The sequence below is a fragment of the Stigmatopora argus genome, chromosome 5 (assembly GCF_051989625.1).
Source record: "Stigmatopora argus isolate UIUO_Sarg chromosome 5, RoL_Sarg_1.0, whole genome shotgun sequence".
Classification (NCBI taxonomy): Eukaryota; Metazoa; Chordata; class Actinopteri; order Syngnathiformes; family Syngnathidae; genus Stigmatopora; species Stigmatopora argus.
This window is the reverse complement of record NC_135391.1, coordinates 8,320,758-8,347,500: the sequence shown is the minus strand read 5'-3', so window position 1 is coordinate 8,347,500 and position 26,743 is coordinate 8,320,758. Positions and strand designations below refer to the sequence as shown.

The 26,743-nt window shown below is 42.5% G+C and overlaps 3 protein-coding genes and 1 long non-coding RNA gene across 7 annotated transcripts in view; 1 reads left to right on the top strand and 3 right to left on the bottom strand.

Annotated features, from left to right (window-relative positions):
- Positions 1–2,481, bottom strand: part of LOC144074140 (uncharacterized) — a 21,054-nt gene extending 18,573 nt beyond the window's left edge. Inside the window, exons 1-3 of the long non-coding RNA XR_013300245.1 lie at positions 2,322–2,481; positions 625–682; positions 384–484 (exon numbers count right to left, since the gene is read on the bottom strand). This is a non-coding gene — a long non-coding RNA (uncharacterized LOC144074140). The remainder of the gene's footprint in view (positions 1–383; positions 485–624; positions 683–2,321) is intronic.
- The window catches only part of prlhr2a (prolactin releasing hormone receptor 2a), a 5,306-nt gene extending 2,665 nt beyond the window's left edge, over positions 1–2,641 (top strand). The window contains exon 3 of the mRNA XM_077600354.1: positions 1,209–2,641. Coding sequence (XP_077456480.1) covers positions 1,209–1,845 — 637 coding nt within the window. The 3' untranslated portion in view covers positions 1,846–2,641. The remainder of the gene's footprint in view (positions 1–1,208) is intronic.
- Positions 2,642–2,708: 67 nt separating this feature from the next.
- Positions 2,709–12,637, bottom strand: rab11fip1a (RAB11 family interacting protein 1 (class I) a). Of its 2 annotated transcripts, XM_077600351.1 has the most exons (6): positions 11,941–12,637; positions 8,935–9,359; positions 7,842–8,697; positions 4,866–6,839; positions 4,458–4,530; positions 2,709–3,811 (listed from the first exon to the last, which is right to left on the bottom strand). In XM_077600351.1, exons 1-6 carry the CDS (start codon positions 12,288–12,290, stop codon positions 3,611–3,613), a joined length of 3,879 nt encoding a protein of 1,292 aa, XP_077456477.1. In that variant the 5' UTR covers positions 12,291–12,637; the 3' UTR covers positions 2,709–3,610. The 2 variants fall into 2 exon arrangements, with proteins under 2 accessions (XP_077456477.1, XP_077456478.1); XM_077600352.1 differs by lacking the exon at positions 4,866–6,839.
- A 916-nt stretch (positions 12,638–13,553) lies between these two features.
- The window catches only part of adgra2 (adhesion G protein-coupled receptor A2), a 38,426-nt gene continuing 25,236 nt past the window's right edge, over positions 13,554–26,743 (bottom strand). For all 3 annotated transcript variants that reach the window (XM_077601285.1, XM_077601287.1, XM_077601286.1), the window contains 17 exons: positions 21,950–22,021; positions 20,742–20,813; positions 20,579–20,650; positions 20,096–20,259; positions 19,802–20,015; positions 19,534–19,698; positions 19,257–19,455; positions 19,017–19,166; positions 18,448–18,609; positions 18,125–18,325; positions 17,856–18,045; positions 16,920–17,128; positions 16,714–16,841; positions 16,465–16,588; positions 16,246–16,394; positions 15,604–15,693; positions 13,554–15,462 (listed from right to left, as the gene is read on the bottom strand). In XM_077601285.1, the coding sequence (XP_077457411.1) occupies positions 14,064–15,462; positions 15,604–15,693; positions 16,246–16,394; positions 16,465–16,588; positions 16,714–16,841; positions 16,920–17,128; positions 17,856–18,045; positions 18,125–18,325; positions 18,448–18,609; positions 19,017–19,166; positions 19,257–19,455; positions 19,534–19,698; positions 19,802–20,015; positions 20,096–20,259; positions 20,579–20,650; positions 20,742–20,813; positions 21,950–22,021 (3,760 nt within the window). In that variant the 3' untranslated portion in view covers positions 13,554–14,063. The remainder of the gene's footprint in view (positions 15,463–15,603; positions 15,694–16,245; positions 16,395–16,464; positions 16,589–16,713; positions 16,842–16,919; positions 17,129–17,855; positions 18,046–18,124; positions 18,326–18,447; positions 18,610–19,016; positions 19,167–19,256; positions 19,456–19,533; positions 19,699–19,801; positions 20,016–20,095; positions 20,260–20,578; positions 20,651–20,741; positions 20,814–21,949; positions 22,022–26,743) is intronic.

Sequence of the window (26,743 nt, the reverse complement as noted above, 5' to 3'; positions counted from 1 at the left end):
TCTCAAATGTGATTATTTGTGTGTGTGTGTGTGTGTGTGTGTGTGTGTGTGTGTGTGTGTTTCAGTCAATTTTATTGAATAGCTGTTTAACCAATCGATATATCAGTCCAGATTGAGTAGTATTCTGTATCATTATACCTCTGGAAACATAAAATGTTTGCCCCTATCTTTGGAATTATTGGAGTCCTTTTAAAGCAAAATTGCCCATGTATTTTGGTAATACGCACACACTATTATGACAACTCGTGCAATGGATAAAGATTTAAATGTTATCCATTATACGTACAAGATGTCCCAAATATTTAACCAGCATTATATAGTTAATTATTCTGTGTTTTTCGTGAATACCTTACTGCTGTAAATGATGAGATTACTCGACTGACCTGTGGGCAGAAAGTATGGTTTGTCTGTCACTGTATGGGTGAGTCATTGGTGGCTCGTCCAGCATGTAGCCAGTTGCTACGAGCCACAGTATCCCATGAGCCTAAAGGGGATAAGCAGAAAATACAGTGGAAAATAGACGGATTACTTTGGTTGTTGTACTGCATCTCAATGATAGCCATTAAAAACAGGCTTAAATCACAGTTGGCTACCACTGCATGAGATGGATGCCCACTCACTCACCTGTAATGCTGAAGGGGATAAGCAGCAGAATAATGAGGCATGTGGCAGTAAGATACATCTATGGAAAAAAGAAAGTAAAATAAATAAATATATCCCCATGACCCTTGTGAGGATAAGCGGTTCAGAAAATGAATGAAAGAATATATATACATAGTATATATTATAAGATATTGGAAATCTGATATTAAGATTAAGAGAGGTGGGAGAATTGCATAGGGACATTTTCCAGTCCCCAAAAAATAAATAACATGATTTTTCACTGTCTTTAATCTACACATGTATGCAACACACAGCAGTAGCTTCCATTTGGCCTTATTGCTGTTTTGTTTTTTTAAATAACAAATTAAGTGTTGTAAACAAACAATTAAAAAGAAATATTTACATGAAACAACAGTTTTAAAGGAAGTTACTTAGGGTCTACAAAACTTGATTTTTTTTTGTGTTCTTTTTATTATGTTAGAATTGATGTGAGAAAATAACAAAATGCAACTAGTGACCACGAATAAGCAGTGGATCACTCTTCTGTTCTTGTTACCCGATAATACGTTGAGTCGACCAAGCTAATCTCGTTCTCTCCTCGACAGGTACTACGCCACCGTGCATCCTTTGAAGAAGCGCATCTCAGTTTTGGCATGCACATACTTGCTGTCTGCTTTCTGGCTGCTCTCCTGTGCTCTGGTGGCTCCAGCTGTAGCTCACACCTACCATGTGGAGTTCCAGAACGAGGGCTTCACCATCTGCGAGGAATTTTGGATGGATCAAGAGGGTGCGCGTCTGGCCTACGGGTACAGCACTCTCTTCATCACCTATGTGTTGCCTCTCTCCGCCCTCTGCATCTCATACTTATGCATCTCTGTCAAACTGAGGAATTGTGTGGTTCCGGGCCACCACACGCAAAGCCAGGCCGAGGCCCAGCGCGTGCGGAAACGCAAGACCTTCCGCCTGGTGAGCCTGGTGGTGGCGGCTTTTGGCATTTGCTGGATGCCCATCAGCGTGTTCAATGTGCTGCGTGACATCGACATCGACCTGATAGACAAGCGCTACTTCCTGCTCATTCAGTTGCTCTGTCACCTGTGCGCCATGAGTTCATCCTGCTGTAATCCTTTTCTCTACGCTTGGCTTCACGATCGCTTTCGGGCCGAGCTGCGCAAAATAATGGTGTGCCACCGGCGCATCGGCATTGCTGCCAATAATGGCGCCACTGCCAGTGCCATGCTCTAAGACTTCAGAAATTATTGAAATTTGGGAATACAAACCAACATAGCAAAAGTGTTGTCCAAACATTTTGGACTGTGTTTCAGCCCATTAATGATACCATGCCATACTAAATTTTAAATTTCTTATCATGAGGGGAGGTATAGGGTTAAAATGGTAGGGTTCTCACACAGTTCCACACAAATTAGGGCACGATTAAATTGTAATATTGTTTAATTCCCACTGAAACTCCATTTTAGAAAACAAAAAAATGAGAGAGTAGACAGGCACAAATTGACACCAGTCGTTCATCGGCTGAAAATTCAGGGATGTTACCTGAAAATGTTGCTACTGTATATGTATAGTTGTCAGATTATGTGCTGTGGTAGTTAGCAGAAGTGTTTATGTGTGATCTATGTGAGTAAGCCATTGACTTCTAAAGAGTAATTAATGGTCAATGTGCAGTTCTTACAAAAATGGAAAGGATTCAACAGCGGTTGCACCTGTTTGCAGGTTCGAATGGAGTACTCTAGCAGCTTGTCTGAGGCCTGCAGGGCGAGATGTAATTCAGGTTAACCTAACCACACCCGTCTTGCATGGAGCAAATGTAGTATAAAACTGGAGCGGCTTCCGGTTTTGACAAGACCTCATCCTAGTTAGTAGCCTTTGAAACTGTTGAAAAGCACCATCTGCTGTTTCGAAAAGGGATTTTCACGTGTCATGTGACTTGAGGCAGTGTTGTTCTTTGCTCAGATCCGCAAGAAAATGTAGTCCAATCTGCGAGAAAAAGAACCATACTTTTTCCGCTCTTTTGAAGGACACATTTCTTTTGAAAAACGCACTTTTCTTTTGAAAGACATCTCATATATGCATTCATCAAATAAAATCAGTTTGCATTTGGATGGGATATGTCTTTATTTGCAAAAACACAATTACATTTGTCATGTATGTTAACAGGACCATTGATTGAGCCATAATCTATGAAGGAACACTTGTCAGTGCTCAACCCAAGAACAATGAGTTTCTCAGAAAATAAGGCTTAGAAAGACATGCTGGAATTTCTGCAAAGGCATTCATGAAGATGGTAAAAAAAAGATAATAAAGGCAAAGATTCTGTGTTCATTTATAAGGGCCTCTAACTCTGACAGGACAAGTGGAGGCCAATTGAGCCTCTTATTGCTGTCTCTGATTATCAAAGACTTTCAGGGGGGGGAAAAAATCATTTCATATTTTTTCATGTTTGCAAAAAATCACTGCAGTCTCACCCTTACCATCAATTGAGATGGAGTCAGGTGGTTGAAAATATATGGCTACAACGCAAGAGAAGGCAAAGCAGCGGATTAAAAAAAATGAAATACCCCAGCAGAGGGAAAAATCAGGCATCATGAGGTACTAAAATATAAATTAAATTTGATAAAAAATATTCACAAAGCATTTATATTGTGAGAAATTTGAATGATTATTTTCTTATACTATATAGTTCATTCACATGGTGGAGTGAAATACAGCACACCCCTTACCTTCTTCAAGCCATTTAAAAAGTGTTTAAAGCATGACTACGCTTTATACAAAACAGCAAATGAATTAATATACAGCAGTATTTGCTCTTGTATTAACCAGAGATTATCTCAAGGATCTTTAAATAAATTTGAATATTCCACAAAGTGTATAGGCATTAAGACTTCCATAAGGACGCATCTTGGTACACAATGAGAATAGTACACACACAAATTCCAGGAAAAATATGACAGTGTATTGTGTACACTTGGCTCTTTTTCCAGTAGCTGTTATCTCACGTGGGCTTGGCCTTCATGGATTGCAGGATGGCGGGCTTCTCTTCAATGACGCGCACCAGCAGGTTGTCTATGTACTCCTCAAGCTCACCGATTTTGCCGTCTTTCTTGGACAGATCTGCTTGCTGCCTGACCACCAACGTGATCAACTCTTCATGGGTGAGCTGAGTGAATGGTCCGCTGTCAGCCATGCCAGCCACCTGTGTCAATAATAATAGTATAATAATGTCCTGAAGGAATTCAAATTCTTTCTTGAGAAAATTTGATAACGTAACAAAGCAGTCTTTGTTATATGTATATTTTTTAAAAAATCAGTATTGGAGCAACTAGAGAATTATACAGTAGAGTCACTATGACAAGTGTCAAAGTGGAGGCCCGGGGGGCCAAATCTGGCCCACCGCATCATTTTGTGTGGCCCGGGAAAGTAAATCATGAGTGTCGACTTTCTGTTTTACGATCAAATTAAAATGAAGAGTATAGATGTATATTAAATTTCCTGATTTTCCCCTTTTTAAATAAATAATTGTAATTTTTTTAATCCATTGTTTCTGTGTTTTTCGTTCAAATCATTTTGTAAAATCTATAAATATATTTAAAAAAAGCTAAAATAAACATTGTTTTAGATGTATAAAAAACTGAATATTAGGGATTTTAATCCAGCTCTTTTAATCCATTTATAAAAAGTCTATCTAAATCTATCTAAAATGGTCCGGCCCACATGAAATCGAGTTGACGTTAACGCGGCCCGCGAACCAACACGAGTCTGACACCCCTACACTATGAGCTGCCACAGTTATTATTTTTTTTTGTTCGTGTGTATTATATATTCACACCCTAGTTTCTTACCGTTCCGGCTGTTCCTTTCTGAAGATACACGTTTTTCTGTTGAGAAGTGCTCATGGGCTGCACTGGATGAGGCCTGTAAGAAAATGTATACTATTCTTAATTATGTTAGGTTATATACTGTTTCACAAACCAAAGTCATAAATTCAAAATGTTTAAACCCATTTACTGCCATTGACTTTCAAAGAATAATTGTGAATGTGTTATTACAGTCGGGTTCTCCAACCGAGTTTAGTAAGCCCTAAAATTTGTACTAATCATGATCAAAATCCAAGCCAGGGTTATCCAAGAAAACCAACAATCCCAACCAAGGTGAAGCAGAAGACCAAAGATTCCATCCACACCATAGCAGCAATGATCAAGAAGAGATTTGAATCAACTGTCTAAACTCATCACCTTATTAACTCTCACCTGGATAACACTGAGGTAGGGTCATCTTCTTTGCTAATCTGATGACTGACAAGCTGAGACACAGAGGGTGGTAACAATGCTTTCTTGGGTTTCTTCCTCGCAGACAACACATCTACTTTTGAGGATTTTTCCGTGGTTAGGGCAGGAACCGGCTCTGAAGATGAGAAAGTGGATGATACCGCAATGGGATCACTACCAAATGAATGTTCTCCATCGAAAAGTTGGGCCTGCGCCTTCCCATCAGCCGGATGCCTATGTGTGAAGGAATCAATGGCACTATTCTTGGTCGTCAGTTCTTGTTGACTTTTGGTGGTTTCGTGTGCATCTGCAGGTTCTTTTTGAGACTTTAAAGATTTCTGCGAGTCACTTCTCAAAGGAGGTTTTGAGATTCGTTTCGATGAATTTTGTCTTTTGAACACCGGGCTGATTGGCCTAAAAGCGTCCTCTCTTGAGCTCGTCTCATAACCGTTCAAACTTGGCGAAGGATTAGATGATTTGTCCTCAGTGAAAATTCTGTCTAGATCATCCGTTGTCATGCCAAGGTTTTCAGGATTTTGTTCCCTCTGTGCTACCCGGGTGAAAAGGCCATCTGATGCTCTGGCTGGCTTTTGTGGTACCCCCGTGTATTTAGAAAGTGTACCTGTCGTGGTATCTGGGTAGTACTCAGAAGTACTCACATTCTCTTGTCTGCCATTTTTGTCTACTTCGCTCATGTTAAAACTTGTGTTTTTTTGGGTGATGCCGATATCAGGAAAAGTAGATGTGGCTGTAGAATGTTGTTGCTCTGTTGACACGTTCATGGATTGCCGTTGCCTTGGTCTAGCAGTGGGAATGTCAGTGCTATCTGAAGGTTTCGTCTGCCCAGCAAACGTTCCCGAGTCTCCGTCTCTTTCGCTAGATGATCTGGAGTCTCGTGCCGATAGAAAAGATGGTCGCAGGGCATTCTCAGATTCTTCTAATGATATATCTGAGAGACTCTCTCTTTTAGATTTGTCATTGTTTATTATTTCGGTTGTTCCCGAGGGAAGAGGCCTTGTGAGCGACTCTTCGCGCCATCCGTTGTTGTGGCTTTCTCTTTGACTGGAATCTATAATTGATCTACTGTCCATTGTTAAAACTTGCATCGGTGGAGGAGGGGCTGCTGTTTTTTTGGTTGAACGATGTCTGCTTTCCTGCTGATGTGTTTGGAAATGCCCAACAGCAGAGCTCTCTTCTGAAAATGAAACTTTAGCCTCTTCTGGGACCCCTGGGCCATCCACACTCATCTCTGGACCTGTAAGCTCCGGTGGACTGTCAATGTGCCTTTGATTGACCTCAGCAATTATATGATCCCATCGTGTGTGCCCCTGTACCCCATGCCTCTTCTGGGGGAATAAAGTTTCATAATCAGGAAGTGGAAGGGAAAGTTTTTTGTCTTGCGGAGATCCATCTTTCTGTCTGCTGTTCAGTACCTCTCTCGCTGGGCTCAGAGTTCTGTCAGCATGGGACTCATATATGGGATACAAAGGTGGTAAGGGGGATCTTCCACTATTATCAGCCATTGTTGGTGAAGATGACACGTTGTCCACACTATAAGAAGGGGAACCTGGTGGACTTTCAGCTGGGGATCGAGGCCGACTTTCAGCAGGGGAACCAGGTGGAATTTCAACTGGGGATCGAGGTCGACTTTCAGCTGGGGAGCCAGGTGGACTTTTAAGAGAAGTTTCTCTAGGAGAACCAGGTGGACTTTCACAAGAGGAAGGAGTTAGACTTTTAGACGTGGAACCGGTTGGACTTTCCCGTAATGTCAGAGGAGCCAAAGACGAATGAAGGTTGGAGAAAGTATAAGGAGAGTCATACGGTAGACTCGAGAGGGGAGATTCAGGAGCGCCTGGGGAAGAGCACTGCTGATCCACTGGAACACGAAGGGTTTGAGGATCAGAGTATTCCAATTGGTGGTGCTCAGAGAATTCACTTTCCAGAGAATGAGTCAATCTGCCAAGAAGTGAAAAAAGGCCTACAAATCAGTGAAACTATCAAATAAGCCAGAGTTAGGTCCACCTATATACACCAGCCCATCCCCTACCAGACTGTAGCAACTATATCAACAAACGTTCCTGACCATAGTGGTTGTTGGAGAAAACTCAATTCGAGATTTCTTTAAACTGATAAGGATACTAGTAAACTGTAAACATTGTTACACAATGTTTAGCCAGGAAATATATATCCTGTTCAATGGAAAAGCTGCAAAGACTGTGGATGTTTCAATTTTGAATTGTGAATCTTTAGGCGTAAGGCTTTAAAATAGTCCATCGCACTATTTAAATGCATTTAAATTATATTAATTTCCAAACTTAGACAGATGAATACAAAAAAATAATAAAACAGAATTCCCCCTTCAAAACCACCATCTATCATGTAATCAAAATTCAAACAACATTCACAAAAGCAAGTACAGTTTGCTCACCATAATGACCCCAAGCCAACAAAAAAATGCCACCAACTTCCAAATGTTAAGGAAAAACGGAGGAAGAAAAAGAAAGGACACACACACACACCCAAGACTTTAACATTATAAGTCACAGTGCAACGACAGTACTCCTTCCTCAACCTGTTTCACAACATCTTTACAAAAACGGACACGCCCTCTTTCCCAGAGCCTTCAGGCCAAACAGGTCCGTCAACTGTTGGGAGGAATACTAATGCTGATCCAAGAGTCAACAATGTGAACACAATCTCAACAAACTAAATGTGTCTCATTCATTGTTCAAAAATAAATGAGGGAAGAATGTTACGTCAGTGCATTTGCATGTTAAACTGTTATGTGCATTTCACGGAAAGATTGGCAAAATATGGATGTACTCTATTCAGCCAGCCATCTGTTAAAATCCACATAACAGCAAAGCTAATGGACGTCCAAGGTAAAAATAAGAATGTGCCCACAAGCCCAATAAAAACAAATACTAGTATGCATTTTTGACTGAATCAAAGGCCTACCTTGGTTTAACTGGAGACACTCTTGCGGTACGATTCAGGAAGTGCATGTTTGAGGTTTGTTCGCTAAGGCTTGATTTCGGCTCATCAAATGGACTTTCATTGCTATTAAATTGATTGGTAGAGGTGAGCGAATTATTCTCAAACGAGCTCTTGGTGTTGAAGTCTTGCTGATCTTGTGTATGATCGTGATGAGCTTGTGTGGTCACTTCCACAGTGGGATAAAGTGCCTCTTCCTTTCTTTCCTCCTTCTTTCTGATGATTCCAAATAGAGATGAGAGCCTTTCACTCATGGAAGCCTCCTCCTGACTTTTCTGTGCTTCACTCTTTTGGGTCATGGCCTCATTCTCCATTATTTCCAGCCTCCTCTGTTCTTCTTCCTCTTCCTCTCTCTGCTTCTCTCTTCTTGCTTCATCTTCAAGAAAGCGCCCGTTCCTTTCGTATTCTTCGCTCTGTTTACGATTTTCTTCCTCCACCTGTCTCTGCTCTTCCTCGCGCAATCTCATGGCTTCAAACCGGCTTTGTTCCTCTTCCTCTTGACGTCGCTGGTCCTCCATCCTAAGCCTATCTCGAGTATCGGACCTAAACAAAACCACCGGTCTACTCTTGTGTTCAAAGTCACTAGTGGTCTGTTGAGGTACAGTCTCCATAGAACCATGGACGGAGCTGTTCACACTAAGAGTGGAGCTACTCCTATCCTCTGTGTCTTCTGGATTCACCTGAGCGCTATTAACACTAGGGTTGGTTAGGTCATTGTTGCTGCGCTTGGAGCGGCTCAGAAAGGATAATGCACCCAAAGACACCTTGCTGTCAGAGCTACCGCTTCGCTTGTGTCCAAGGAACTTGAATTTCTTCTTGACTATGGAAGAACAGAAAAAAATGTGGGGTTATTTCTTAAACGAAGTGTAGTATTCCACAGTATGTTACCTAGTACTTAGATTGACCCACTAATGACAAGTCGGCTGATTGGCATCATCCTATATTACCCTGTACTCTTTCAAGTAATTAGAAAGTAGGCTATAGCTCGTCCTTCCAGAAAATACATTTGTCAAAGTAGTGGTGCATTGCAGTAAAAGACTTCTACATATAAACTTACCTTCAGGGGTCTCTACGTTGATGCCAGATGAGCGGCTGCCACTTAGAGACGAGTTCTTGCTCGGAAGAGTCCCGAGAGTAGACATGGACTGGGAGGAGTTGCGCTGTAAGTTGGATTTGGGTGCAAAGAGGTTCTTGAGCTTTGATTTTTTTTTCTCTCCTTTAGTTTGATTGGAGGAGAGTGAATCGCCGTCCCCCTCGCTGTCTGTCAGGACATGGCTCATAGCTGAGCCAGAGTCAGAAAAGCTGTCCTTTTTCTTCAAACGCATCTTATCTTTCAACTTGGACATTCGGGAGCGAGGCTTGTCCTGCATAGAAAGGTCCACCATGCTAGCTGACATGTTGTTCCTCAGGAAAGAGATGCCTAGCAGTACATCGCCTCGCACTTTGTCCGCCTTTCCAGTCTTGTTCACCAAAGGGAACCAACTGATGATGACAGAGAAGATGAATCAGAACGCGAACGTACTATGAAACATTGAAATACAGCATCTGCATGATTAAAAAATGGTTAGGAGAGGTTTATTGCCATCAATTGGAGGAAAACATGATCAGTCAACGGAAACAAAATGAAATTAATTGTAGGTCTATAACTGTCAATGGCAGTGAGTTAAGTGTAGGATGTGAAATAGTATTACTGATTTTTTTTTTTAAGTAATAGAGCATAAAAAATGAGCCTACGGAATAAGTGAGCGAAAGTTTGCTTTTACCAAGTTAAAGGATGTTTCTCTAGTTGGTGGAAGCATTGATTGTGATAAACTACCTGTTCCCCTTTAAAGGGACCATTGGCCAAATATATTTCTGCCTAAGGCTTTATGGCCTTGCAGTTCATGAGAAGTCCACTGCTGAATTTGTCAATTTTCTGTCAGAGAGACCTCTAGTGGTGCTTTTTAAAGATAAAAGCCAAGCTTGGGAACAAATTAACATTCCTATGACGAGGTCATGGAGGATAGTCTAATTTCAGTGCAGTTCACATCTTGTGCCATGTGGATCCGGCCAAGTCAAACAAGGCTTTCCAACATGTTTCACAACTACAAACATAGTTTGCATGCACTCATTGGCACTAAATTTGACTAAGATTGAAAATAGCAATTAAGATGGCTTCTCTGATTCATCAGATTGAAAAATAATAATGCTGTTAAATGTCACTCCACCCAAACTGAAATGAAATTCAGTCTCTAGCTTTTCAAGGTCACTAGATTAAAGATTAAACATTTATGAAGAAAATGGCCAACCAAGAACCATGTCCTTTGCCCAACTTTATATGTAGACAGCTTTTGCCTATCTTATTTTGAACTGGCACTCTGTTACATCCTAGCATCTTGTGTGCGTCATCATTGCGTGTTCTCAAATGGTGAATTGATACACCAGTTCACAGACAGACTGTTCATTAACACGCTGTTCTTACTTAGCCTTGCCCCACAAGCATGCGCTTGTTGTTCCTGCAAGTCAGGTTCCACCTAGTAACCATTGGACATATTATTGTGTGGAGCCAGACAATGAATCAAATTCATATCGGTTCAAAGAGAGGTTTTTGTTGAGATGGATGAGGTAATCACTTCTTTTCTAAAACCAAGATAATAGCTCAACAGAATAATAATAATCCAATAATGTAAAACTCTAATTTCTCTTTATCATATCATTAAAAAATGTAGATTATAGCAGGCACATTAAAAGCTATTTCATCTAAACTAGCCATTATTCACATTTTGACCCTGAATTTGCAAGTCATGGAAGGTGAAAAGATCAGGTAGCACAACCCACATGCTGGTCCTTCCTCAAAACAGAGCAAGAGTGGAATTCAAGAGGAAGATACATTCAGCTATGTTTGGGGAGGGACTGAACTTTCTCAACAAAGCGTGAAAAGCTCCCATGCAAACACAAACATAAAAAAGCCATGAGTGCAGTGACCGAAACGATAAAATTGCTTATTTCAAAATTAAGATCACACAAAGAATGCTTTTCTCTCCACAGGCCTTTATGTTCATTCATATCTTGACTAAGACGCAAGCATCTAAATGTTATTCCCAAGCTTCACACAACATTAAGTTAATGGCTCTGAGGAATGTGTGGACTTGACGCAAGCAATGTGAAACATTAGTTTTAGGGTGGGTCTGTGACACATCATCTAACCTTATCCTTATCACAAAACTCACCTATCCAGCACTTCCAAATTTTTTAGACAGATCCAAAAATGAGCAAGTCAGAAATCATTACGACAGGGTTGTGAATGGCAGTCAATAATTAAAAGGTTGTGGATGTACTGCATATGAAGACATTGTTGGCTATGGAATCCTACACAAATACAAATGAAAATGTTTTAATACAACCATTGTTTGTATATTTTCTCATTAAACTCACAGGTGCGCTTGAAACTAAACATCTTGCTTTGGGATATACAGGTTACACCTTGTATTGTACAGGTCGCGAGCCAATCAAATGGCACGTGGACCAACAATCATTCCCTGTTCCCAAGAAACTGTGGGCGATAGGACTTTCTAATTGAATCTTGTCTCTGTTTTGGGCAAACTAGTTATGGCTGGTCACAAATGAAATGATCTAGGTCAGGGGTATGGAACCTATGGCTCGCGAGCCATATGCGGCTCTTCTTTTGAGGGGTGGATTAGGCTCTCTACTAACCTGTAAGCTAAAATATCCATCTAGCACCGCTGTAATCATATTTTTCCCCATTATACTCTCTGAAACTCATTGATTAGCAACAGCGTAACAATGTTGTTAAAATAATTCTGAGACTTTTTAGTACTTTTTGCATTGAAATGACCAAAAAAGCACACATTTACTTTGACTTTTAAATTCTGAGTATGCCTCTCAAGGAATAACATGTTAAGTGTGTTTCTTGCTCTGTTAAAAAGGTTATGGACCCCTGATCAAGGTTTTCATGTTGAATGACACTTACAAGGACACTTGGGGGACATCCTCATCATTTCAAAGTCCCCCCAAGCATATACATCTCAATGTTATGATAAGTTAGTCAATCAAGAGTTCTTACTCGGGCTTTTGTCGAGACTTGTTTTGGTGCAGATCCACTAAATTGACGACGGCTTGGCCCAGGAACTTGTCAAGACCGGCCTGGACCCGGTGCATGACGATGATGTATAAAGTGCAGCGATCGACGTTCCCCGAGTGGAAAAGAGGCAAACCGAAGGAAGCCTCCTCTTTCCATACCGGGGTCGAGCTTTTCTCGTCAACCGAGGTAGAAAACTTATCTTTGGCCACCTGGATGATGGCATAGGCGTCGTTGGTGCCATTCTTCCCCTTGGGGCGAAGGTTCCGAGCCTGGTGCACCGTTACCTGAACGCTGGTGGGGAACGACTGCTGGCTCTGCTCGACCAGGGACATTGGGCCGGAGTCCACGGAAACAAGAGCAGACGCTTCCCCGGGTACTTTAGGAAGGGAGGATCGAGGTGGGGTTGCGTTTCACCTGCAACCTTCTCTGATAGCAGGAGGTATCTAGTGTATAGTGTTACCGAGTTCGGCTTGGGTTCAGGAAGCGCAGCCTGGTGTCGTAGTACGTCCCCTTCTTCCTCGTTACACTACATTACAGCCTCTGGATCCGCATCAGACAGTGAAGTCAAAAATAAGTGAACGATCATGCGAACTAACCCTTTAAAGTAGTAAAATAACGCTCGCAACTAAGTCAATATGCCTTATAAAAAGTTAAAAACCCCAATACAGGTTTGTGATTCCTAACATTATTGTAAACTCACATCTCATTGGCCCGAGGTTACTGTCAATTTATCATATGATTATCCGATTGGTCCATTTCATGGAGGGGCGTGGCCGAGGAGAGAACTAGGCCACTGATCGGGGATCAGTTTTCCTGTATTGAAGCGAGTGAGTAAAAGGAAGCGAACGTCATTGCAAAATCAAAAAGTCTAATGACTAATAAAGTGTTTAGTATTGTCTCTTGCCGTAATAGTTGTTGATTTCTCAACTAAGACGTCAGAGAAGAAATCAATCGGATTAAACGAACTTCTTTGCCTCGTCAAATACTGGCCCTTTTTTAATTTGAAGTGAAATTTATTTCCATTCTTTGACCCCTTTTAGGATAACAGGCTGTTTTTGCTATTCCATAAATATTTTCTTATATAACCTGGAATGGGCTCCCACAGCTCTGTCAAAGATAAGTTATGTTGTGTATAAATAAAGTAAAATTACATATTAATAAAAAGCTAATAAAAATGAATGAATACAGAAAATAAATTCTGGTTATGAACCCTATAACACACTAAAGTAGATATTTTGACTGTCAAAATACCATTAATAGGTGCCAACCAGTTCAACCAGTGTTCTATAAAGGACATTTTTTAAGTATCCTCTTTTTTAAATGTGAAAAATAGTTTTCAATCGTTTATTTTAAACAAGGGATATCTTTTGACATCAGTGTTAAAATGTCATTACTTGAGGTGTGTCCACAAAGGGACCTTGTTATATTGTAATTCTCTAGGTTTCACTGAAAGAATTGCTTCGTCAATGACAAAAGAGGGCAGCAAAAGTACAGATTGCAGAAGCACAAGTTCCTGTTAAGACAGCTTCCTTAAAAACTGAAAAAATATACACTGTATTTTTTTAGTAGCTGTTTTTCAATATCACAAATGCACATCTTCCACAATTGTATTTTATTACATGGAGTGCTGAGGGCAATCCATAAAGATTTAAAAAAAAAACATCCATTCAATATTTCAAAATCTCACTTTTTTCTTTTTTAAATGGCAAATGATTATGTACAACCACTCATACACACTCGCACACACATGCAAAATAAAAATTACGTAAATCAAACGTGATCATGAATGGAATTGCATAAAGCTGTATGCTATAAAAATGAACAGTCTGAAATGCATAGAAAAATCAAAACAAAAACGATAAATCTCTCATTAAACTTAAATCCAATATGTGCACAATCTTACAATATCATTATTAAAATAAAACATGCTTTTTACTGTATTCATTTTTCCCCCATTTTACATCAAATTATTTGCCACTGGAAAGTAGCCGTTTTGGCTCCTGCATCCCTTTTTTCCCATCTTAAATTATACATCAATAATCAGGAGCCATTTTAAAACAGTCTCTCAAAATGCTTTAAAAGTAACACTGAGGTTCATCTACAGATTACACAGTGGTTTCGCTCTTCCACAAACTGCTCTTCACACCCACAGAGTTTTGGGATTGATCTGTGCCGCTCATGTCGTGTTCCAGCTCTAGAAGCGAATTCTTCAGGTTGCCATTCGGAGCCGCAGCTCCCGGCACGGTCGCGGTAATACTGTTTAAAGGGTAAGAGCAGCGCTTAGCCTCCCGCTCTGCAGCAGCCGCCAGTTTCAAATTGTCTCTGCTGATGCATCGTCTGTGCGCGCCGTTCATGGCCGCTCTGCTGGCCACGGAGGGAAGAAGAGGGTAAGGTTTGCGGCTGCCGCTACTGCCCCCGTCGCTACCCTCCGAAGGGCTGGTGGCCAGCGACTGACCGACGCGCTTTCCATTTGTCAGCGCTCCTGCGTGGCTCTCTGGGAGGCTGTGATGGATGCTCCCATTCTCTTGGACCATGTGCACTGAGCTGAGGTTCTCCAAACCAGAGGGACCCAACGCCCCAAGGCTGCCCCCACCTCCTGCTGTCCTTAAAGCTTTGAGACGGTAGTGACCTCTGCCATCCCCCCGATGGTGATACTGGCTATTGCCTTGTTTAGTCCTGCTATTCACTTTCCTTCGTTGAGGATGCACGGGAACGGAAGAATTCACGCTGGGGAAAACATAGTTTGATGGCTTGGTGACATTGTCCGTGCTGGTGCCAGTGTTGATACCGGCAACAGCTCGCGAGGTGTTGCTCGCAGTGTCTTGCGCCACCTGCAGCAGGTTGGTGAGTTTGCAGGGCCCGGGTCCTACGCTACTGATGCCGCTCGGAGTAGACGACGACCGAGGGGATGAAGAGTTGTGCGAGTCGCCCGGTTGGTGGCCATTGATGAAAAGTTGGGATCCCTGCTCAGAGGTTTGCGCGCCACTTCCCGTGGTGCAGGTGTAGGTGGACACCGGAAGGGCGCCGCTGTTAAGCGGACAGCACGGCAGCCACGAGGCCTGCACATCCGCACGACGGAAGCAGTGGTGCGCCACTAGGAACACCCCCAGAGCTATGGCCACCATCCCATAGAGAGAACTAAACAGCAAGCTGACGTGCCCCGTCAGAAACACTGCCATGGCCCCACAACACCACAGTGCCATGAACAGCAAATGAGTGGCCACCAAAGTTAAAAACTGTGTCTTTAGCGAGTACTGGTCCTCCACGGCCACGTTGGAGTTTGAAGGGCCCGCAGCGGAGTCTGTGGACAGGAGGCTGATGCTTCCTGCTAGTGCAGGCTGGCTCTCAGTCACAGGAGAAGATGGTGTGGTTCCTATGCATTCTTTGGCAGTACGGCGTCTGAGGCAGAACACAGTGCACAGGAAGTAGATCCAGGTCACCAACACCACTAGGCCGGCTGGGACAAAGAAAGCCCCCAGGCTGGGGCGCCACACAAGCCAGCAGCTGCAAGAGGAAGGAAAGAATCCATAAAGGGTCAAAGCAGAACAAGAACTTCATTGTGAAACTGGCCAATCACACCGACTTATTCACTTTCCCATTAAACATAACACAAAGTCAAAGGGTCGGCTTGACGATGACACTCACTAAGGGCTGTTGTCTCCGTAGTTGCTGACATTGACAGCTGCAGTGATCCCACAAATGATGAGAGGAACTCCACCAGCTATCAAATAGAACCTTGAATAAGAGTTAAAACACATGTGTTTGACCTCGAGTGAGTCAATGTCATATCTGTCCCCTGCTGTGACATGAATAGAGCTGTGTGATCTTTTATTTTCTGTGCGGAGAGAGAGGTCAGTAAGGTTGTCATTTATTGCGGAAATAGTGCCATATATCTGAGTGGGCAACAAAGAGGGTTTGGAGTAGCAGCATCGTGTATGATCCCGGCTGTGGGATCACAGGGGCAAAACGAGGGGAAATAAAAGGGGTTATTTGGGAAGACAGTGCGCTCCCTGAATGTCCATCCAGATTTACAGCGACCCCTCTCTGCCCTGTTATGCTGGATTCATACATTCATCTCAGCTCCTGCTCCCTGCCTTATTGCTTTTTGTGTCTTACAGAACGCCTTCGAGGTTTCATGAAAACAGAGGGACTTTAGTTGTTGGGCACAATGGCGCCTTTAATGGTGCACAGTATGGGTGGTCGGGCACAAGAACATCTGCGCCCATCTAAAAACATAAGCCAAATCGACTCCTAATGGAACAAGAGGAGGTGAGTTTGTGTTCTGACCTGAGCATGGGCCGTTGAGTTGGTGGAAGCGGAGAATCTCCTTCTGGTGACAGTGGCACTCTCCACATAGCTTCTTTGTAGATGACCCTGGCACTAACACCGATCCACAGCAGGGTTGACAGTGAAGAGTAGTGCAACGTGATGCCCACCTGTTGGGTAACACTTGTGAGTCAAACTTTTATTTTCAAGGCTTGAGAATAAATCCGTAAATCCACTTACAGCTTGACAAACAATTGGATAACTGGTCAGGGTTATGCCTCCAGCGTAGATGGCTGTTGTCATGGCGATGTGGAAGCAAGTATTCAGTAATGTGTGCCAGCTTTTTCTTGAAATGTGAATGGAACTGTTAAAGGGAAGAAAACAAAGTGTTCATTTCTTCCCAATAAATAAAATTTTATTTCACTACATTATTTGCTTTTAAAAAATAAAATGAAAGGTAGCGTTTGGGTATAACGCAAAATGAAGTACCTGTGGTATAGTATGTGAGTTATGATGATGGTGAAAAGGCAAAGAAGGAGCAGTGCAGTACAGGCATACACCACAGGGTGGAGAACCCTAATGGATGCGGGTGAAGAATTGGGGAAGTCTGGCACCTCCTTGATAACAAATGAGAAAAAAAGTGAAATGGTGGGCCTATAAAGGACGTGCAAGGTAGAAATAGAGTATTAACCCACCTGCAACACAGCGTAATTGCTGAGCACAGAGCAGCGCATTGTGGAGGTGCTGCCGTCACTGTGGACTAGCTGGCATCCCTCGGAGTTCCAGCCTCCCTGTTTGCTCAGGGTCTTCGGACTCCACTGGGCCCCCACAGCATCACTTCCCGGGGATAAGTGGCGCAGTGACACCCAGACAGGCTCGGAGTGATTCCACATATTGCAGCCATCTGTATCATAAAGAAGAAAAAAATGGCCAACTCATTCATTATTATTCTTATACATAGAAACAAATCAGAAATAAAAGTGTACAGTTGCATATTTTGTAATACCTTGAACATTTATCTTTATAATAAAATATGACTTTTTGAATCAAGATATCTGTACTTTCCCATATTTTTTCAAAATTAACTCATTGCTTTTCAACTACTGCATAAAATGTCAACAATGACGATGCAATAGATTTGGAGATGAACATGATTCCTTTTGTAAGCCCCTATTTAAAATTGTTATAAAATGATTTTTTTATAATGTTAGTACATTCTGTAATTTATAGATTTTTACAGAGCTAAATCAATACCTTTACCACTATTTATTTAAAAACAAAATAATCTGTACTTCTGTTTAAGAATATTGTGAGTTATTTTTCCTCTTTTGGTTATTCACCACTGCACATAATATGTATTTTAACACCGATTCATTGCTAACAGAGCTCAAATTTACAAAGGCAAAATCATTGTAGCTACTTTTGTACTGGATTTCATTAAACTGTGCAAATGGTTTCGTGGTTGTTGAATGTACATAGTCTCAATGTAGGGAAAATAGCCATCTGTTTAGCCATATATATTAAACAGATCTTTTGTTCTGTAATAAAAAAAGTAACCTGGCTGTCTAGAAAAAGCTTATTTATGACATGATAGAATTAAGGGAATGAAGCTGAAGTTTAGTCTTCCTCACCAAGTCCCACAAAGATAACCGGAGTGTTGACATTACGCCTTCGGGAGTGCCCCGCATTCTTGCTTGAATTCCCAGTCAGTGGGAAAAAGCTTCCAGTTCGAAAGGCCACAAATTGCAGTTTACAGTCTGCAGGTGCATCAGAAGGAAACAGGGTAGCAGGGAGGGTAACAGAGGCCACAGCCACTGAATTCTAAAGAAAGGAAAACAAGTGTAAGATGTTGACAGTCACAAAGTCTTCATATCGAATTGGAATGATGGTCAAAGCTCACCTTGAGAGGAAAATTATTCAAAGATGTGTTATGAGACCCTGTGCTGCAGCGAAAACGAAGTTGTTGTTCATGTGTTAACTCTGAAGTATCCATTCCTAAAGTGGCTGTTGGGAATTCACGGCGCTCATAAGCAGTGCAGGTCATACCAGTGAAGTGGGCTGGTCGAATTAAGTGGGCTTCCATAACAATGTTCCTTGACACCTGCAAAAACCATGCTTAGCTATATACATTCTTGTCTGATCACTGAATTAGAATTAAATCTTAAAAGAAAGAAAAAGCTAGAAAGAAAGAGTAATAAAAACAGTTCAAATGAGAGTTCCCACCATAGAGAAGTCCTGAGCATGGCTGTGCAGCTGAGGCCAGGCCAGAGACTCCAGAGAGCCCACTATGGAACTGCAGGCTCGCTTCTCTCTCTGGGCCAGAGTAAGGATTTGGTCATCCACCTGCATAAGGTTGCTGCCCATCTCTACCAACACCTCTGGCAACTGGAACAAAAACAACAACACTGACAAATTGTGGTACACTCACTTGCAATAGCAATTCTAGCCCAAAAGACATTCTTAACGAGATTACAGTTTTCTCAAGTATAGCAATAATTTGAAGTAAATTGAGAGATTTTTTTTGCACGATGGAAATATGCCCAATAAAACATGGAATGGTGGTGGTCAGAAGGGCTGCCTCGCTTCTGTTAGGTTGCCCCAGAACAGCTCTGGTTGAATACCGCCACTGACTGAATGAATAATGCAATGCACTGCGTCTTTGAATGTCGGGAAAATTTCGCTCCATGTATCCAATTAATTATTATTCAGAGTATTAAACTGATCCAGCCCCCGTACGCTCATTTGTGATTGTCCACTACAGTATGTCTTTGTAACAGAATAAAATTCCCAACCTCTTGTAGCTGTCTGACATATTCCATGAACTTCTCCATCATCTGGGCCACATAGAGAACATTCACTGAGTCAGTGAAGCCTGCCGCCTCTAGGGTGTATTTGCGCACTTGATGGGCCAAACTGACAGCATTTGATGTGTTAATGGGACTCTGCGATACAAGTGTTTGGAAAACACATTAGCGATGACCGTTTTTAACAGGCAGGAAACATTCATCACTTCCCGTGGCGGCAGCACTGACCAGGATGAAGGTGTGCAAGACACGGGTGATGCCATTAGTGTAGTGACAATTTGTGTAGTTGCCCTCCTGCCACTTTCCGAAGCGGTCACAGAGGCGAGAAGCCTTTTTCTGCTCCACGTCACCTTCTACGGGCAGGGAAGGGTAACGCAGCTGCAGGCAGTACTGATGAGAGGTGATGCCTGCCAGGGTTCTTGGCCACCTGAAGTTTCCCACCAGATCAGAGCGTGAAAGTTACACATTTGAACATTCGGCTTGGATATTTGCAGCGGTTATTTACCTGAATTCGCCCCGGTTGTTAACAACTTTATCTTCTGGACAGAAGGAGGCGCTGTTTTCTAGCACTACTATTTCAACAGCGCGAGAAGTGTTTCCCCTCCCTGTTGTAACCACACACTCCCACTCTCCACTGGCCTCCACGTGTACGTTGAATAGAATAAGTTCACTGAATATGAAACACAAATACAACACATATTAGTGGCCTTTTTTCGATTTAAGACTTTTAAACGTGGCACCAAAAGCATATTTCGTGACGATGATTAGTTTACCTGGTGATAAATGTGCAGTCGTGTAACACACTGCTCTCCAACTGGACTCCTTTCTCTGGGTCAGAGGTCACGAGCTGACCATTGTGATGCCAGTGTAAAGCGGTGACTTTGTCCACCAGGGCGGCAGTGCAATGGAACGGCAATCGATCCCCTTTGAAGACCACCTGACGCTGAGAGGGCAGCAGGGTCAGGGTGTGCAGGTCCAATGGGCCGTCTGGGACAATGGAGAAGGCAACATCTGAGAGGGGCCTACTTTATATTAATAGGATGGGTTTTGAGTGAGCAGAGTCTCACCACAGCTCAACTGGCTTTCCCGAAGTCCTCGTAGGGGTTTTCCCTTCAGGCTTCTGGGATAAGCACACAGGGTTTCATCACCCAGTCGCGCTGAGCTGCTGCGGAAGAAGCCTGGGATCCAGTGCAGCCCGCAGTCACATGACAGGTATTCAGAGTTGAAATTCCTGTCGATTTTTTTTAAATTTAAATCATGGCCTTGACTTGTGTTGCCAAGATGGAACACTTCAGACTCATTCCTACAACATGCATGTTTTGGGAATTTGAGACTTCAGTTTAGGTTGAAAGCGGATAATATAATAATACCCTGTGACGTTTTCACCAAAGGAACTCTTCAATTCAATTCATTGGAATTTTGGTTTGCGGTCAGCATTTATTTGCATTCTCACACAGTTTACTGAGAGAAAAATGTAATTCACCATCGTGTGTTTACAATATGTGCCTAGGAAATACAGTGGCTGTTGGATGTCGATGAAAAGTACTCACACAAGCTTAAGCGATGGTAGCTCCTGAAACACACCGGCATCCAAAGTTGATATGATGTTTCCAGACAAGTTCCTAACCGGGCAAAAATGGAATGAATGGGCTATCTGGTAGTTTTGCCGAGACACAGAAAATCCAAGTATTGTACATCATTTTATGTACTTACAATTTGGTGAGATTCGTTAGTCCTTGGAACATGTTTGAAGTCAGGCAGCCAATGCGGTTGTTGGATAGGTCACTGAAAGAGAGAAAAGACCAAAACATTAATTTGGTCACTTTAGATCCATGAGATATGTTGCAAAAACTGATGATATCATGGCTCTTTCACATGATACTTCTTTAACTTTAGATTGACCAACAGTGAATCAAAGCATAGCTTCCATTTGAACTCTCCTTCGATCATCAGGACATTACTCCCCGTCCAAATAAACCACTTCACCATCTATAAAAACCCGATCCAAAAAAAGAGAGTCTGAAGATTTCTCTACTTGAAGCTTCCATGGAAGACCAGTCAGTGTTTATCACTCATAACGAGTCCCCCTGGCCTAAGTGTGATGTATTGCCACAGCCAGAGATGTGCTCTGGTGCTTGTCTGACACTACCCAGCAGAGCACTGTCCAAAGCATGTGTTTATCTCCCCCTGTTTGTTTTGAGAAGCTCCAGAACTTGCAGGGAAAACATAAGCATGGGAAGAGTGAAGGCAAGTCATGCAGGGAAGTACACATGACAGCAGCTCTGACCAACACCTCAACTGACCACTCAACTACCTTGTGATATGTCAAGATGAGTGGTATTGTTTTGATGGTTTAAATATGCTTACATGGTCAATAAATGTGTCATTTTATGGTTAATGAAAAGTTGATCAAATACATTTGGGGTTCACTTGTTGATTCATGAAATATAATGATGTAAAATTATCAAGTGAGTTAAGAGCTGCAATGTTATACACAACGTTCAGTTCACACAAAATATGAGTTCAATAGCGTTCGTTCTTTAGACGTATACTGGTATAACAATCGCCCTCTGTGTGCTGCCAGGTCAATCTAATCTGCCCTGGCCTCCCATTCTAATTGGATTGCAGCCAATCTGTTCGCACTTTAAAATATAAATACTTTTTAAAAGCTCAATCTTTTCAACTGATTTGGATCCTCAGTAAATGACGCGATCGAGAACGATTTCTGATCACCTGATTACAAAATGAAAGTGGAAGGATTTCAAGCTTGACCCTTGATATAATGCAACAAACATTGGCACTTTTATGGACTTTTTATGTGAAAATGGTTATTCCAATCCTGTAACCTGTCTTCACCAGTGATACGACTCTTTCTATCGCTTTTTCTGCTCTGAATTGGAAGTGGGATCTCATCTACTTACAGTTTCCGGAGCTCAGATAGGCCTTGGAAGGCTCCAGGCATGATGGTGCTGATTAAGTTGTGCTTGAGATCCCTGTGGAGATAGAAAATATCAAATGATATAACGCGCACAGGGGTAATGTTGACACATCTTCACATAGACCAGGGGTCTCAAACTTGCGGCCCGCGGGCCAACTGCGGCCCTCGGGACGATAATTTGCGGCCCCCGTCTTAATATGAAAGATCGATTTTTTTTTTTTTTAATTTTTTTTTTTTTTTTAATTTTTTTTTTTTTTTTTTTTTTTTTTTTTTTTTTACCCCTTTCCCCATGATGGCGCCGTTTAAGTGGCAGCCAGTGGCAGTAGCTCTGTCCACTCATGTTTTTCTTGTTTTACAGCATGTTTTACATGAAAAATTAGAGGGAACATTGACATGCACCTGCTTGTGGCAGGTGTGATACTGGTGTGCCGATAGCGAGCAATGATGATGTCGTGACCGGATGATTCGCCTAAAGACGTTTCGCCGACGGACGTTTGACAGACGGACAGGTCGTACTAGTATTTGTTAGTTTAATGATTAAATACAAATACTAGTATTTGTATTTAATCATTAAACGCTGTTTTCAGCTGGATTTGACCGAATTTGAGAGCATTTTGAGCCGTTTGGCGAATGGACGTTTATAGACGTTTTTTTGCCTCCATCGCGATATCATCCAGTATTTGTATTTAATCATTAAATGCTGTTTTAGGATGGATTTGACCCGATTGCTGTCATTTTACGGCTCGGTTCTGCTACATCTGCCTGCCCAAGGGTGCTTACTCCCGGACTGCCATTGATGGTAGACGAACATTGATTTTTACTATAATTTGGACAACACCGGCGGCGGGCCGGATTAAAAATCCTAACGGGCCGTATATGGCCCGCGGGCCGAGGTTGAAAAACTTGTACACACACGATCCGGCGGGGCGAGCGTTCGAATCCCGTTTCGGCGGAACCTCCGTTCGGCCGAATGAACGTTCGGTGGAACGTCCATTCGGCGACCTGCCCGTCTGTCAAACGTCCGTCGGCGAAACGTCTTTAGGCGAATCATCCGAGTACCGATCATGTCGCTCACACTGGTACTCAGTGCGCTCGGGGAGGTTGTCTTTCTGCTCAGACCAACAAAAAATTAGAGGGAACTTTGGTTCGGAGCTGAATGAACCAATCACGGTGAGGTATACGGCTCTGGAGGGCGGGACATCGGCCGGGCTGTCCAGTGCCTCGCTCACTCACTCATTCATTCCTCCAATCAGCTGGGCGGAGGAGAAGCCGTGAGGCCGATCACTCCGCTCGGCGCGCACACTCCTCCGCTGCTCTCAGCATACAACTGAATGAGGCGCTATGATCCGTGATCCAGCCTGTGTCAGTGTCTGTAGCCATCTCCGCGATTGAAACGGAGAGCGAAAATGCACATGCGCCACAAACCCGCGCGACTGAATGTGAAAGATCAACCCGAGACTCATTCCAAGTGGAAAAACATATTACAGAGCCCCAGAGATGTCTCTTTCAAAGCCTGCCGTGAAGAGAAAGGTCGGTGATGAGCACAGACAGTTTCAAGAAAAGTGGGGAGTGCAATATTTCTTTGTTGAACACAGGGGCACCCCGACGTGTCTCATTTACACTGAAAAAGTTGCGGTGCACAAGGAATACAATTTGAAACGTAATTGTACTACGAGACATGCTGTGGAGTACGAAAAATACCAGGGAGATGAGAGAGCCAACCAGGTTGCCAGTCTTAAAACACGTCTTCTGAGGCAACAGGATCTCTTCAAGAAGGCTACCAAAGACAGTAATGCAGCAGTCAAAGCTAGCTACGCCGTTTGTGAGTTGATTGATCCTGTGCTAAGTGATCCCAAATGGCTCATGGACTTGGCTTTTCTTGTTGATATCACACATGAGCTTAATGTACTGAACAAGAAGCTACAAGGCCAGGGGCAACTTGTCAGTGCTGCCTATGACAACGTGAGAGCATTCTGCACTAAACTTGTGTTATGGAAAGCCCAGCTCTCTCAGACAAACCTTTGCCATTTCCCAGCATGCAAGGCTCTCGTGGATGCAGGCACACCATTCAGTGGTGAGAAGTATGTTGAGGCCATTTCGAAGCTACAGGAGGAATTTGATCACAGATTTGCAGACTTCAAGACACACAAAGCCACATTTCAAATTTTTGCGGACCCCTTCTCCTTTGATGTGCAAGATGCCCCTCCTGAGCTTCAAATGGAGCTCATTGACCTGCAGTGCAACTCTGCACTCAAAGCCAAGTTCAGGGAGGTGAGTGGAGAAGCAGACAAGCTTGGGCAATTTTTGAGAGAGTTGACCCCCAGCTTCCCTGAACTTTCCCGAAGGTTCAAGCGGACCATGTGCCTTTTTGGAAGCACATACTTGTGTGAGAAGCTCTTCTCCACCTTGAACTTCAATAAGTCCAAGTACAGGTCCAGACTTACTGATGAGCATCTTCAAGCTCTACTGAGGGTCTCCACTGCTTCCTCCCTCAAGCCAAATGTGACTATGTGAGAAGAAGCGCTGCCAGGTCTCTAGCAGCAAGGAGTAGGCAAGAGAAGCCGTGTTCAGAATATTCATGTTCAATGTTCCATTCAAGTTCAGAAAGTTAAAGGTTAAAGAGCTGTTAATACAGACATTTGAAACGGAATAAAAATAATTCATTTTCTCTACTTAGCCAGCCAGTGTATATCTACTGTATGCTCATTAGTATTATTTGGTTTTGTATTACTGATTGATTTATTTTTTATTCATCTTTAAGTTAATTTATTTAATTCATTATTTTTTGTTAAAAAATTAAGATATTTGATAACGTTGGAATGTTTTATCAGTGCTTTTCTTGTGGAAATCCTGATGCGGCCCAGTCTCACCCAGACTCGGCCTCTAGCGGCCCCCAGGTAATTTGAGTTCGAGACCCCTGACATAGACGCTTCACAGGAACGCTTTATGAAAAACAAGGGAGCCGCAAGAAACTTATTCTCATGGCCTAACCTGGACCCTTTAGCAGAACCCAGCAGGATCCCGCACAGAAATAAGAAATCTTATCCCAGCAGCCACCTGGCCTTGAAGTGAGTAACATGCTTCTAAAATGACCAGGGAGAGTTGTGTGACAGTTTTATCTTCTTCTGAAACTGTTCCTACTGTAACCTGCACAGTTAGGACATTATTATTCATTTTTTCAGGTCCCTTTGAGGATTTAATGTAATCCTGCATTTCTCTCCACCCGCTTCCCATTCCACATCCACACCCATGTGGTAAAGAAGTTAGCAACCCCCCGCCATATCAACTTGGGCCCATGTTTGAGTTTACATCCAAGGTTTTTTTTTTACTGGTCTTGTGGGAATGTTGAGGGCCAAGCAGGTCAGGAGACTGATAGTTATCTGCAGGACATGGTCCATTCAAGTTGGAATGTCCAAGTTCCTCCAGCATGAAAAGTGCCAATTTTCACTGCACGGATTTCCGTGCATGGGCTCATGAGCATTAACCCAAGCCTATACAGGATGTGGCTTTTACCTATTCCCTTTTTATAAAGGATGCTACTTCAGTAGGCATGTCATTAAGGGATTCTCTATCTAAACATCTGTCTTTCCTCCCAATTCTCAGCAGTCCTGCCTTACGCCATGATAAAGCTATTTTGATCAGACTGCGGGAGGACAGTGGTTTCTGGGTGCAGATTGCACAAAAAATAAAAGTATGGCACATCTGGGAATGGGCTTTTGCTAGATTATAGATACCAGTGATGGTTAACAGTACGTGCTGCAAATGTTATAATAATATACCTGGCTATTTAAATAACATACTACATTCGGTGCTCTTTTAAATGCCTTGGATTATTTTTGCACCCTATTCTTCTTTTAGAATTATAATAATATGCTTTTATTTACAATCATAAATGTAATATTATGTAATCCATGGCTGCCATTGGCACTAGATGTACTATAAACATTCATTCATTTTCTGTATTGCTTATCCTTACAAATCTCGTGGGGGGTGCTGGAGCCTATCCCAGCTGACTTCAGGCACCAGGTGGGGGACAGCATGAATTGGTGGGCAGCCAATCGCAGAGCACAAGGAGTCGGACAACCATTCACGTTCGCAATTCGTAAAATTTAGAGTGCTCAACCAGTCTGCTATGCTTGTTTTGGAGATGTGGGAGTACCTTGAGAAAACCCAGAGCTTGAGCTATTGTATGAACAAAATATAAAAACTGTATTGTACAGGTGCAGCAAAGTACTGCACCAGTCAATTAGAAAGCTTACAAAAAAGCTGTTAGTTGTGACACGTTCTTGCTCTACAAATTTACAAACTATTGCTAGATTAAAGTTGATACTTGGTTGATTATGAGCGTGACTTTTGAGTAGCCCCACATAAGAACTTTACCAGCTCAGCACCCTTGATTTGTGATGTCTGACAACAGCTGTCACCAAGTAAGGATAATACCAGACCAAAAACACTTCAAAGATTCATGCATGCTGAGCATGAAAATCAAAAAGGACTGCGTTTGCGGTTCCGATAGGCTTTCTTTTCCATGACCAATAAGGACTTTTGTCCCAAGCTGTACTGTACTGTACTGACCCAACACCGAAGAGAGCATTGGCGTTGTTGCGGTTTGGAGCGAGAAATCCCTGTGGCCCCCTCGCCACCCTACCCATGCACTTTGAAAAAAATTGGTTTGTTACACATACATACACAGTAATAAAGTAAATGTGTAAGGCTATGTAAGAAGAAAAGTTGGCAGACTGCATTCATAAAAAATTTTAATAGAAAAACATTTGTT

Coding starts and splice junctions, on each gene's coding strand:
- rab11fip1a (XM_077600351.1), bottom strand. CDS start 12,290: ATGTCCCTGGTCGAGCAGAGCCAGCAGTCGTTCCCCACCAGCGTTCAG. Junction 9,360..11,940: donor AAGTCTCGACAAAAGCCCGA/GTAAGAACTCTT, acceptor TGTCATCATCAG/TTGGTTCCCTTTGGTGAACA. Junction 6,840..7,841: donor GTGTCTCCAGTTAAACCAAG/GTAGGCCTTTGA, acceptor ACTTCTTGGCAG/ATTGACTCATTCTCTGGAAA.